Consider the following 13462-nt stretch of genomic DNA (forward strand, 5'->3'; position numbering starts at 1 on the left):
GTGATACTAGCCAGAGCAGTGATACTAGCCAGAGCAGTGATACTAGCCAGAGCAGTGATACTAGCCAGAGCAGTGATACTAGCCAGAGCAGTGATACTAGCCAGAGCAGTGATACTAGCCAGCGCAGTGATACTAGCCAGCGCAGTGATACTAGCCAGCGCAGTGATACTAGCCAGAGCAGTGATACTAGCCAGAGCAGTGATACTAGCCAGCGCAGTGATACTAGCCAGCGCAGTGATACTAGCCAGAGCAGTGATACTAGCCAGAGCAGTGATACTAGCCAGAGCAGTGATACTAGCCAGAGCAGTGATACTAGCCAGAGCAGTGATACTAGCCAGAGCAGTGTGCAGTTTTCTTATTTTTCCTCAACCGTTACCATGCACCTGCAACAAAGACACCTCAGATGTTTGAGTGCCTTTTGAATTTTAAAATCTCAAATGCAACACGTTTTACATTTCCTGAATTGCAGGAAAGTTCTCCTGCAACAGAGTGATCAAATTAAGATCCTACATATTTATGGATAGATATTCAGAATACATCTGTGTCAATTTCCTTTTTCATTAGATGTTAATAAACAGTGCATCAGTCCATAACCTAATTGATCAGTGCTGTATGAAGGCAAATCAATACCCTAAATAATAAAACATCACTGCCATTTAAAGCAGCTGGACTTGTGTGGTGCTTCTTCTTCAAGGTGGAACTGCACAGTAAGATCACATGCACTCCACACCCGATTCTACAACTCTGCGACGCACAACACTGAGGTACATGCAGTTTATCTGTGTGCAGCTATGCTAACACTACACACACAGCAAAGCCACCCCCACTGAATGGAAAATACTACCACAAATCTCTAGCATTGCTTCTACAGGGTTCACACCACCGCAAGCCAAGGGTGTATGCAACAGCACACTGCAGGCCCCGTGCAGTCATAACATAATGAAACTAGGTACAGGGTGTCTATACTTAAAACCTTGATTCACTCAGTCCAAGCCCCACACGACCAGGAGACTCGTGATGAAGCTGCGTCACTATCAGGCTCTGGCTGATGCTGGATCAAAACAGCAAACGCCGATTCATCAGTGCCAGCTTGGGGCCAATGGCCTAGGAGTGTGTCGCTATATGTTGCAGACACAACGAATCAGAACACACTACCTACACACAGACAAAAACAAATGACTCATGCCTTCCATGCAATATCCTAGTGCATTGTTTATAAAAGTGGTCTAAAGCCTGGTGAGTTGAGTGCATTACACCAGGGGCCAGGGCACTTTGTGGCTACCCTAAATAAGACTACTCCTCTACACATCCTATAAAACACACAATACACCCACAGCAGCACCTTGGTAGAGCTGTGTTGCTATTAATGTGGGTAATAGTGGCCTCAGCCAAAGCTGGTTTTAGAAAGAAGTAATACAATGACAAGAAAATGATAAAGGAGCAAAGTACTAGAGAGCTGAACCTTCAGTATCCCTGGTAATATCACTGCCGGGCTGGGGGACACACAGTCGACCACCGCAAGGCTTTTTATAGACACCAAGTTGCAGGCACAGCGATGGGATAATGTCACAGCTTACAGTCTTGAGTTCACTTGGCCACAGACAGAACTTGGCCGCACATCAAAACGTCTGTTCCAGTCCATTCAATACATTTCAGTCTGGCCAAGTGTTGACCGGAGTACTGGTGGAGTCACGAGGGATGGGAAGCGGGGGGATTCAGGGGGAGGAGTCTGATGTTACTGGGACATAGTCCAGAGATGGAGAGCCTATAAGAGACAGGCACAGCTTCACTTCCCCTTCCCAGCCTCTTCTCTAGATGCAAATAGCCCTGCCGTCACTTCTCGAAGAAACCAGGCACAGGCTAAGATGACTCAGGGGTGACATCACTTTGCAGCTGTCTCCTAGATTACACAGTACACACCCTTACAAAAACAAAACAAGTTCCTTTTGTCGTACACCTTGTTCAGTCCCCTCAGGTCAGGATTGTGTCTTGAAGCATTATTTTCCTGTTTTGACCCTTATGTGCTGGGGCCTAGAGGCCTGTGGGTTGGTGACTGTTGCGGTATACTGTCCTGTCCCCACGCGGGGGAAATGTTAGAAGGACCAGAAGAAAATGTCCAGGCCAGACAGTGGGGGTGGGTAGATGTAGTCAATTCTGTGCCAGCGTCAACACCTCTTCTTACCACCTGGTGGTCTCTAGAGGTTTTAGCCCCTCCCCCATCCAGGAAGACTTAACATTCTTCCTCATCATCCCCATGTTAAGAACTAAACAAAGCAGAGGGACCATGGGTATTAAACAATTAAGTCATTAGCCACACGAAAAAATCATATTTCTCAAATAAGAGCTTTTCTTTTTGTCATCTTCATTATATGGATCATAACTGAGAAAGATGTTAAACAACAGGACAACCTGGTTAATTTGGTGAGTTATTGTGGGGCATTCATTTGCTGGTGGTGTCGGAGTTATTGTTATGATGACAATGACAAGAGCTCTCCTGGGTCTCCCTCCCTAAAGCACAGATCGGGCAGCAACAGCAGCCTCTGGGATGGTAGGTGGTGGAGCTCAGACCAGGCGGTCTCCGGTGCTGGTGGTCTGACCCTGAGGTTGGGGCTCAGGGGTTCTCGCTTTATGTCTGAGGGTGTGGTGGTTATCAGAGGCAGAGCAGCAGTCCCCCGTGGCCCCCTGACACACCAGCTCCTCGTCCTCCTCCGGCCCAGAGCCCTCATCTAGTTGGCAAACACACACCTCAATCCCTGAGTCGCCCGTCACGTGCCTGCGCCGGGTCAGCAGCTCCTCCAATGGGCCTTCAGGGTCCACCTCCACTGGTCGCTCTGATTGGCTGGGCACAGACGCGGCTTCTTGGTCTGATGACAAATTGGCGGTCTGCTCCTCTCTTGGCACGTCCTCTGTTGAGGGCTCCAGCATCAAGACCACTTCTGATTGGATGGAGGGCAGCATGATGGCAGTGGTGGTCTCTGGGGGAATCTCGGAGTAAGGCGGAGGGGGAGTCGGGGGATGACCCACCACCTCCTCATAGTCAGGAAGCTTGCAGTCTGTCCAGAACCCTTGGTGTAAATAAACAAACACACAGGAGTCAACCATCTTAACCCTTTACACTCATACCCATATACGGTTTGAAAATTGCAGATTTGGGCACCAATACCGCCTGAATTGGAATGAAGTGGCTGTACAGTAATATGCTATAAATGACGTCAGAGCTCAGGCTCTGTGCTTCACGGCGCTGTATAGGTTGACTGACCGCCGTTCTGAAACTTGAGCACATGACAAGTTGCCCCCATCCCTCCTGCAAATTGGGCAACTTCTGCAAAAAAATTTGTTGTCTGAGGGAAAAGCTGTAAATTAAAAGGACTCTATTTTGAAAGATGAAACGTCGATTATAATAAATACCGTTTCGAAATCATACAATCAAGCCAAACAGTCCAAATGCGAACCTCACATTTCCATATCATATACCGTGTCAACGTCTCTGATCACTATGTTTGATGTACAAGATGACATGGGGTCATACCCTGGGTTGTTCTGAACAGAATGAGTCCGTTTGTCTATTGTGAAGAAACTGTGCAGCAGAACATGCACGACTCATTTCTATGCGTAACAAAATTACGATCCGTTTCTCTGAATTGCCCTGTCAAAGCCTGACACTAAGATCGTATTTTAGAACTTAGCTTGTAGTGTTTTCGGTATACCAAAACTTCTGTACTTTTTCGATAGTAGAACATGAAAAATGGTTCGGTACTAGATTTATTTATTTTTTCCGGTACTTCTGTCAAACGTGTCAAGCCTGTATCAGCGCAGCCAACCTCTTATTATAGTGCGCACCGTGCCTGCTCCACTTCATTGCTAGCCTGCACTGGGAGTCTGGGGTGCATCATGTTAGCTCCCTGCTCATGCTCCACAGAAGTTAACACGCTTGAATAATGTGACACAGCATGTAGAAACTTAATTACTGTTCGCAAAACAATGTCCATACAGGCTACAACCCTTTACAATGGACAAAGATACCGGTAGTTTCCAGCTTTGTAGGCTAACTTTCCTTGCTAGCTAGCTGACGGCTAAAAAGCAATTCATTACCATAGTACTTTGTCTTAATATGCAAACCATAATGCAAAATATGCTGATTGCCACCAAAAACGTCATTCATTCACTTATTCGGTCTCTCTCACAAAGATGACCTATTGCCTCAGAGAACTGACTGTGCTCCGACAGGTCACCCCCCTCTTGCCTCGCGAATTACATCATTGCTAGCTAAAGGCAGCACACAGTTTTATAAAAGAAGCCACGTCTAGGCAAATGTTGTTGATCAGTACAGCTTGTCAACTGTAGCCCCATGAAATCAGCCAAAACAAGCTCAATAACTCAATGTATGCACACTCCTATTGAATAGAAATTCATCTGTATTGTGGATAGGCCTAGGCTACATCTTGATGTACCTAGTTTATCAATAGAGATTAACCATTCAAATAAATTATTCCCATTACGTCGTTAGATTGGTAAAAATTCAAATTGACTGTATAATTGATTCATTAAGGCATGCACAGACGTCTCAAAAATGTCGACATAATTAAGTGCAACTGCAATGATTTTAAACTCAAAAGATGCACAACGATTGAACAGAGCTGTAGCTGACTTAATCGGTCTGGATCAAGTGCCATTCCGTGGCTTTGGCTAATATGCCTTTTTTTTGCTGTGGTATCGTTTTGGTATTAGGAATTATGATGCTATCGAGTATTGCGACACTAAACCGAGTATCCAAGTAAAAATTTGGATATTGTGACAACCCTATAAACTTGTCATGTTGGTAACAGAAGAAGCTTTCAAATGATGCTCACCTGACCTGATTGTGATTTATAAAAAAAAAAGGGCCATTTTTGGATTACGTAAAAAGTAATTGTGTGATGGCGGGGATGCAGTATTCTAAACAACTAGAAGTGTGCTTGCTGTAGTTCAACGGCACAGCTAGGACAGCAAAAAAGATATAACTTTAGTTGAAGACTCTTCTTTGAGTCAAAAAGTGCATTGAAATTACCTAGGAACTGTTCACACTTTGGAGAGGTGTGGCCACATGGAGACACCAGTTAATCCTCTCACTCAAATCCTTGTCATTTTTTTGTCTATTGCAGCCACCCCACTTTTTCCAGGAATATTTTTATCACTTTACTGAATGTATCCAGAGTATTTTCAGATTTCATTATCAACAAATGCAGCAACAAAAAACAAAAAAACAGTGAATATCAAAATGCACATTAAATCAACAGTATCATGTTTGGATTCAGTCTGTTTTCAGATGATCTGTTGTGTCCTCAACTTTGGTCTAATCATTTTCCCGTAATCTCCAAACTGTTCCCTTTCAAATGCTACCATGCTTATGCATTTAATATTTATTTTGTAAGAAACATTTAAATTTAGCCCTAAACATTTAGGCCAATTCCCACAAGTGTAAAGGGTTAACACGGTCTAGATAGGGTTATCTGGTGTTGAACTAAATAACTAATTGTCAGGCATGGTTCTGAATCTGCTAAGAACCATCTCCAAGCCACTAGGCCTAATTACTCTAAACAGTTGACTCAGGGACAAGTGGTAAAGTCATTTCAGGGATGTAATAGGTGCAGATGGGGGGGGGGGGGGGGGGGGGGGGGGGTCATGCAATAAGTAGCCAGTTGGGGCTGAGAGACTCACTCAGATTGAGAGGTGGAGGGGAAATGAAGGCGCTAGAAGCACCCTGGTAGGCCATAAGGCTGATTTCGCGCTGGCGCTGCTCCTGCTGCAGCCGCATCTTGACCCGGCGGTGACGGTAGGCACAGCAGCAACTCAGCATTATGATGAGGGTCCACACCAGCCAGAACCCTGCAAAAAAATAATGTAGATACATTCAATCAACCCATTTTGGCCAATGCTAATTTGTTTCAGCGCCATTGATTTCAGCATTACTACATATTTATTTGTCAAATTGGAGTGACTCAATGAAAGTGACAAATTCAGAGATTCCCATAATGAAGAATATATCATGTAAAAATCAGAGGAAAATAAATATCAGGAAGAGGGACAGTGGTGCTAGAAAGGCAAGGATAGAAGAGGACACTCAGAACATACACCACAGCTCGTAGTAGTAGGTGCAGCACTCCGTCTCACCGCAGCAGTACCCCATCTCACACCGGTATTGCTCATTGTTCACTCCAAAACAGAACTCCTTACCCTAAAACACAAACACACAGGCATGCTATTCAGTGACATCTCTCTCACACACACACACAACTGGGAGAAAATCTCAGGATTATGCAAACATGCTCAGCTGTTTGACAAAGTTACATTGGCATTTACTGCACAAAACACTAACAAGCAAGCCTGCAAAGTCACAGACCCACTTTCACTGTGGATGAACATTCAAATAGCCTTCAATGCGTTAAATCAAATGAGAAAATAGTGCATTCTGAAAGTATTCAGACCCCTTCCATTTTTCCACATTACGGCCTTATGCTAAAATGGATTCATTCAAATCCTCAATCCACACACAATACTGTATCACATCCGGCCGTGATTGGGAGTCCCATAGCGAAGTGCACAATTGGCCCAGCGTCGCCCGGGTTTGGCCATCATTGTAAATAATCATTTGTCCTTAACTGACTTGCCTAGTTAAATTTAAAAAAATGAATAAATGTGAAAACAGGTTTAGACATTTTGGCAAATAAAATACATTAAATCGGAAATACCTCATTTACATAAGTATTCAGACCCTTTGCTATGAGACTCGAAATTGAGCTCAGGCGCATCCTGTTTCCATTGATCATCCTTTTTCTACAACTTGGGAGTCCACCAGAAGTAAATTAAATTGATTGGACATGATTTGAAAAGGCACACACCTGTCTATACAAGGTTCCACAGTTCACAGTGCATGTAGCACTCCACCAATCAGGCCTTTATGGTAGAGTGGCCAGACGGAAACCACTCCTTAGTAAAAATGCACGACAGCCTGCTTGGAGTTTGCCAAAAGGCACCTAAAGGACTCTGACCATGAGAAACAATTCTCTGGTCTGATGAAACCAAGATTGAACTCATCGGCCTGACTGCCAAGCGTCGCGTCTGGAGGAAACACGGCACTATCCACACGGTGAAGCATGGTGGTGGCAGCGTCATGCTGTGGGGATGTTTTTCAGCGGCAGGGACTGAGAGACTAGTCAGGATCAAGGGAAAGATGAACAGCAAAGTACAGAGATCCTTGATGAAAACCTGCTCCAGAGCACTCAGTACCTCAGACTGGGACGGAATTTCACCTTTCAACAGGACAACGACCCTAAGCACACAGCCAAAACACAGAAGTGGCTTCGGGACAAGTCTCTGAATGTCCTTGAAATGGCCCAACCAGAGCCCGGACTTGAAACCGATCGAACATCTCTGAAGATCTCTGGAGCTCTCTCTTAAAATAGCTGTGTAGCGACGCTCCCAATCAAACCTGACAGAACTTGAGAGGATCTGCAGAGAAGAATGGGAGAAACTCCCCAAATACAGGTGTGCCAAGCTTGTAGCGTCATACCAAGAATACAGTGAGGCTGTAATCACTGCCAAAGGTGCTTCAACAAAGTACTGAGTAAAGGGTCTGACGACTTATGAAAATGTGATTTTAATTTTCTTTTTGATAAATTTGCAAACATTTCGAAACCTGTTTTTGTTTTGTCATTATGGGGTAATGTGTAGATTGGCGAGGGGGGGGGGGGGGGGGGGGAAATAATTGTATTAATTTTAGAATAAGGCTGTACACGTAACAAAATGTGAGAAAAGTCATGGGGTCTGAACACTTTCTGAATGCACTATAGGTGTTGCATTGACAGGTAAGTGACATCCCCTGATTATACAAACATATCATAGAAGCTGCCAAATGCACTCAAGTTGTTTTAACTAAGTCTAGCAGAGTAGCATTTTAACCAGGTACTGTGATAGGCTAAATAAAACTGGTTTGTGGCCAGTAGCTAGCTAAGTTACAGCAAGCTATATACATTGCTACCAACAAATACATAAATGGAAAAATGCAGTTACTTAGCTAGAAAGCTAGCTCGCTCACCAGTCATTTTGCGTGCTGTGTTTACTGGTGGTAGCTAACAGCCAGCTATCGAAGTGACTTGTTGTATACTTCAAAATAGTAAATTGTCCAGTAGCTACAGATAAAATCTCACTATGTCTACAAAATATTATGCTTGCAAACATTAGCTAGCTAGTTTAGTGGACCGCCACATTAAATTTGTTTTCAGTTTGGATATTCGAAGTTTGCTCGTCAATACCTCGCCCACTGAAGGTCCTAGGAAGACGAGTGATATAAGTAGAATCAGATAACGGTAGAGAGCAAGGGTAAACCTTTTTCCAAATCCACCCCATTTTTCAAGAAGTGACTTTGTTGGTTTAAAAAAAAAAAAAAGGGGGGGAATATTATACATTCGAGGCTAAAGGACCATCTTAAAAGTGCCATCAGCAGAACCTGGTGATTACAGGATTTAATCAATTAAAGCTGCAATAATGTTCTTTTTGGAGAACTGAAAAATCACATAGAAAAGTGAGTTATAGATCTGTCATTCTCATTGAAAGCAAGCCTAAGAAGCGGTAGATCTGTTAAGTGCGCTATTTCTATGCTTCCCGTTGTTTTTTCCCCGTCTCACTTTTGTACACCAGCTTCAAACAGTTGGAAATACAATATTTGTTGTTGTGAAATATATATTTTCCATAGCAGATTAGATGGCACAATTATTCTCAACACTATACTTACTTGTGGTTACAAACTGAAATGACTGTAGGCAAACTATTAGATTTCTGCATAGTGCACCTTAATGCCAACTTTGTCCCCCCCACAACAATTATATTTTAATACTTTATTTTGAAGGTGTTATGTAAAAATGACAAGATCATAAATCGACCTATGATCTTCAGTTTTTCCCCTAGGATATTTTTCAGCAGCGGTGGGAAAGGTAGGGGTGGGTTCTTTGCTGGGGGAGATTTTTAAAAGAACGACTGACAAGGTCACTTCTTGTGACTTAAAAAACATCAACATTCTACTCTCAAAATGTCTTTTACGTTGACACCATCTGAAATAACTGATGCGCACCATTAGCAATGTAGGGAGATGAGGCACAAGCGATGGCTCTACGCTCATGGCTCTCATTTTCGCCACTGCTCACCAGTTTCTACAAATATACGTTGTAACTTGCCATTTTTTATTAAGTTAGGTCTAACATTCAATACCTTCCTATCCATTTGAGCGGTGGGTTCCTTTACCTCTCATGAAAGGTACACCTTTAGTTTTTTTCCCAAAATAATTGCCCTTAAATGTTATACATATTTAATCCTATCACAATTATGGTAATTTTTTTAATTTTTAGGTAATTTTTTTAATTTTACCCCTTTTTCTCCCCAATTTCGTGGTATCCAATTGTTGTAGTAGCTACTATCTTGTCTCATTGCTACAACTCCCGTACGGGCTCGGGAGAGACGAAGGCTGAATGTCATGCGTCCTCCGATACACAACCCAACCAGCCGTACTGCTTCTTAACACAGCGCGCATCCAACCCGGAAGCCAGCCGCACCAATGTGTCGGAGGCTACACCGTGCACCTGGCAACCTTGGCTAGTGCGCACTGCGCCCGGCCCGCCACAGGAGTCGCTGGTGCACGATGAGACAAGGAGATCCCTACCGGCCAATCCCTCCCTAACCCGGACGACGCTAGGCCAATTGTGCGTCGCCCCACGGACTTCCCGGTCGCGGCCGGTTACGACAGAGCCTGGGCGCGAACCCAGGGACTCTGATGGCACAGCTGGCGCTGCAGTACAGCGCCCTTAACCACTGCGAATTATGGTTATTTGTTCACGTACTGATCTTTTTTTTTATTTTTTATAATTTCTTATCCAAATGACATACAGTGCCTTCGGAAAGTATTTAGACCCCTTGACATTTTCCACATTAGTTATGTTAGAGCCTTATTCTAAAATGTATTAATTTGTTTTTTCCCCACATCTACACACAATACCCCATAATGACAAAGCAACAAAAAAAAGTTACATTTAGCTAATTACAAATAAACTGAAATGTCATTTACATAAGTATTCAGACCCAGCATGATGCTACCATCACCCTGCTTCACCATAGGGATGGTGCCAGGTTTCCTCCAGACATGACGCTTGGCATTCAGGCCAAAGAGTTCAATCTTGGTTTCATCAGACCAGATCATCTTGTTTCTCATGGTCATGGTCTTTAGGTGCCTTTTGGCAAACTCCAAGCGGGCTATAATGTGCCTTTTACTGAGGAGTGGCTTCCATCTGGCCATTCTACCATAAAGGCCTGATTGGTAGAGTGCTGCAGAGATGGTTGTGCTTCTGGAAGGTTCTCCCATCTCCACAGAGGAACTCCGGAGCTCTGTCAGATTGACCATCGGGTTCTTGGTCAACTCATTAACCAAGGCCCTTCTCCCCGATTGCCCAGTTTGGCCAGGGGGCCAGCTCTAGGAAGAGTCTTGGTGGTTCCAAACCTCTTCCATTTAAGAATGGTGGAGGCCACTGTGTTCTTGGGGACCTTCAATGCTGCAGAAATGTTTGGTACCCTTCCCCAGATCTGGGCCACGACACAACCCTGTCTCAGATCTCTATGGACAATTCCTTCGACTTCATGGCTTGGTTTTTGCTCCGACATGCACTGTCAACTGTGGGACCTTATATAGACATTTGTGTGCCTTTCCAAATCCTCTCCAATCAATTGAATTTATCACTGGTGGACTCCAATCAAGTTGTAGAAACATCAATGATGATCAATGGAAACACTGGAACTCAATTCTGAGTCTCATAGCAAAAGGGTCTGAATGTAAATGTATTATTTAATAAATGGGCAAAAAAAATCTAAAAATCAGTTTTTGCTTTGTCATTATGGGGTACCATTTGTAGATTGCGGAGGAAAAACATATTTAATCCCTTTTAAAATAAGGCTGTAACAAAATGTGGAAAAAGTCAAGGGGTCAGAATACTTTACTAAGGCACTGTACCTGTAAAACCACTTGATGTTAAGTCACAGACCTCCCTCTTTCATAGTACACCCATTAGAATTTCATGAATATTTACAATGTTTTGTCCTTTTTTCAATAACTCACTGTCCACGAGCTATAACCTGTCTTAGGTACGTACACCTTTTACTTTTTTCCAAATTTCTCCATTTAAAAAAAAAAAAAACAGATATTTATACTACTACAGCTGTGGTTATTTGTTCACGTACAGATCAACATTTCTGTAGCTCTATATGAAGATGGTTTTGAAATCTGAAGCGGAAAAATATTTTAAATATTGCACATATTTAACATCATGTATATACCACTAGGTGGAGCCATTGACCACAATACCTCTTACCCTGTGGACCTACTTGTATTGACAGACACCTCTCACTGGCACCACCAGCTGATTGTCTTCCCTAATCCCCATGTACTTGTCCATTCCGTCTGTCATTGTTTTGATGAAGGCCGAAATGTAAATATTTTATTAGTAGTTTAAATAAAATAATTATTTTTTAGCGTTCAACAAGTGTTAGTTGCATAGGGTGGAGAGTTGATTGAATGAGCTATAATTACTTGTCAGAGGAATGATTACAAACATTATGGTATTGTCCAAATGGGGAATTTAGCCAAGACACCGGGGTAGGAACCTATTCTCTCACAAGAAGTAGGCCTACCATGTTAAGCTATTCAATAACCAGAGCCAAGATACCCATTTCTTGCCCCTTCTGAAAAACGACATCTTCCACAGGAATGTCATTGGCACAACACCTAAAACATATGCACTTGTGGAGATCAAAGCTTGTGGAGACTGGTATCAGCAGTTTGAAACTTCCACCTAGCCATTAAGAGGGCAAGTTGGAGGGACTGACCTAACGTCAAGTGGTTTAACACATAGGTAATTTGGATAAGAAACTATTGAAAATTAAATCTGTATGAGAACAAATAACCACAGCTATAACAGGATAAATAGCTTTTTAAAAATTAAGGAAAATAATTTTGGAAAAATTAAGTGTACCTTTCATATGAAAAGTAAAGGAACCCACCACACTTGTCTGTAGATCATATGGGTATTAACATTTAGAACTATCACAATAAAAAAAAAATGCACATACATTTTTTTTAAATATAAAAAAAAAAAAAAAAAATATCAGGAAAGTGGTAAAATCATTAATACAGCATGGATGGGGGGTTAAATATAACACTCGTAGTAACTAAAAAGGTAATCTCAACAAAATATTGGGCCTTCAGCTACTGAAGGCCCGATGCAGTGTGTATAATCTTTATATTAGGTCTAATTCTCCTGAATTGGAACACAATGTATATGTTTTTACTTTCACGCAATCACCGGTATTGTACTTTTACTAAGGTCGCCTATACCACCCGAGCGCAAGAAAATAGCATATTTTCTCCTTTACCCCCTCTTAAAGAAAACTCTCGGTAAAAAAAACTGTGTGAACCTTCTTCTCTACCATCATCATCCTAGGAACAAATGAGCAAATTCTAAATATCGAAAGCAAAAAAAGGTATACTGCGGTGCTCTACCGGACAAAATAACCGAACGTTAGGGTAGCTAGCTATTGTTGGTTTATCAACTAATTGTACCAATAGTTTAAAAACTTCGGATAATATCGTAAGTATTTGAAGCTATAAACATAGTAGCTATAAATATATCAACAAACACACGATTTGCCCAAACTGACGTCACCCAAAGTTGGAGTTGCTAGCGAGCCATGCCCAAGTTCCTTTGTGGGGAAACAAAAAGGCACAATAGAAGGCCTACTTCCAGCTGCGATCCACGGGCTTGGTTAAAAGAACTTACCGCGCTATGAACGCAAACTGCAGCTTACCTGTACCAAACAGGTCCCGGTGCAAAGCAGACCTACAATGGATCCCAGTGTTTTCTGTGGCATCTTTCTGGGTTGTTGGCCAACAACACGACGGGAATCATATAGCAGGTGATCCACAACTTGTGAAATGAACAGCTAATTCAAACCGTTACGTACATGACATGTTTTGTCTCTGTCGGAAGGCGTTCAGTGACTCAAATCTCAACCAGAAACAGAGATGTTGCACTAGCCACTGGATGGCGGTGTTGTAATACAACTGGAGAAGTATTTTTGTGCAACTTGTAAAGTGGCACTCCTGTCTCCTTTTCACCCCATTTAACATCGGATTTACTTAAAAGGTGTGTGTAACAAAATGAACAGCTCAATAGGTGGTCCATGACATATATATCATGACATATTGGGAAAAAGGCAAATGACATTACGACTTCCCATCAAACCAACTCCTTCAATGCCCTACTTCACATGTCCAACTCATTCCACAGAGGGCCAAGTGTGTGTGTTTTTTTCTCCCCCTTGTACTTGATTGATGAATTAAGGTCACAAATTAGTAAGGAACTCACCTGGTTTTCTAGGCCTTAATTTA

General features: G+C 42.6%; 1 protein-coding gene across 2 annotated transcripts; it reads right to left on the reverse strand.

The window, feature by feature from the left end:
* Positions 1-350: 350 nt before the first annotated feature.
* On the reverse strand, positions 351-13155 carry wbp1 (WW domain binding protein 1). Of its 2 annotated transcripts, none has more exons than XM_021590896.3 (4): positions 12880-13155; positions 6112-6214; positions 5698-5865; positions 351-3065 (listed from the first exon to the last, which is right to left on the reverse strand). In XM_021590896.3, exons 1-4 carry the CDS (start codon positions 12940-12942, stop codon positions 2563-2565), a joined length of 837 nt encoding a protein of 278 aa, XP_021446571.3. In that variant the 5' UTR covers positions 12943-13155; the 3' UTR covers positions 351-2562. The 2 variants fall into 2 exon arrangements, with proteins under 2 accessions (XP_021446571.3, XP_021446572.3); XM_021590897.3 differs by having other exon boundaries at positions 6151-6214; positions 12880-13113.
* Positions 13156-13462: the final 307 nt, after the last annotated feature.

Source organism: Oncorhynchus mykiss, chromosome 29, assembly GCF_057628025.1.
Source record: "Oncorhynchus mykiss isolate SJ-2025 chromosome 29, ASM5762802v1, whole genome shotgun sequence".
Taxonomy (NCBI): domain Eukaryota; kingdom Metazoa; phylum Chordata; class Actinopteri; order Salmoniformes; family Salmonidae; genus Oncorhynchus; species Oncorhynchus mykiss.

Excerpts from the sequence above, each read along its gene's own strand:
- wbp1 (XM_021590896.3), bottom strand. The coding sequence starts at position 12,942 with ATGCCACAGAAAACACTGGGATCCATTGTAGGTCTGCTTTGCACCGGG. Across the intron at positions 6,215-12,879 it reads CCGGGACCTGTTTGGTACAG|GGTAAGGAGTTCTGTTTTGG; the intron begins GTAAGCTGCAGT and ends TTTGTGTTTTAG. Across the intron at positions 5,866-6,111 it reads CTACTACTACGAGCTGTGGT|GGTTCTGGCTGGTGTGGACC; the intron begins GTATGTTCTGAG and ends ATTTTTTTGCAG.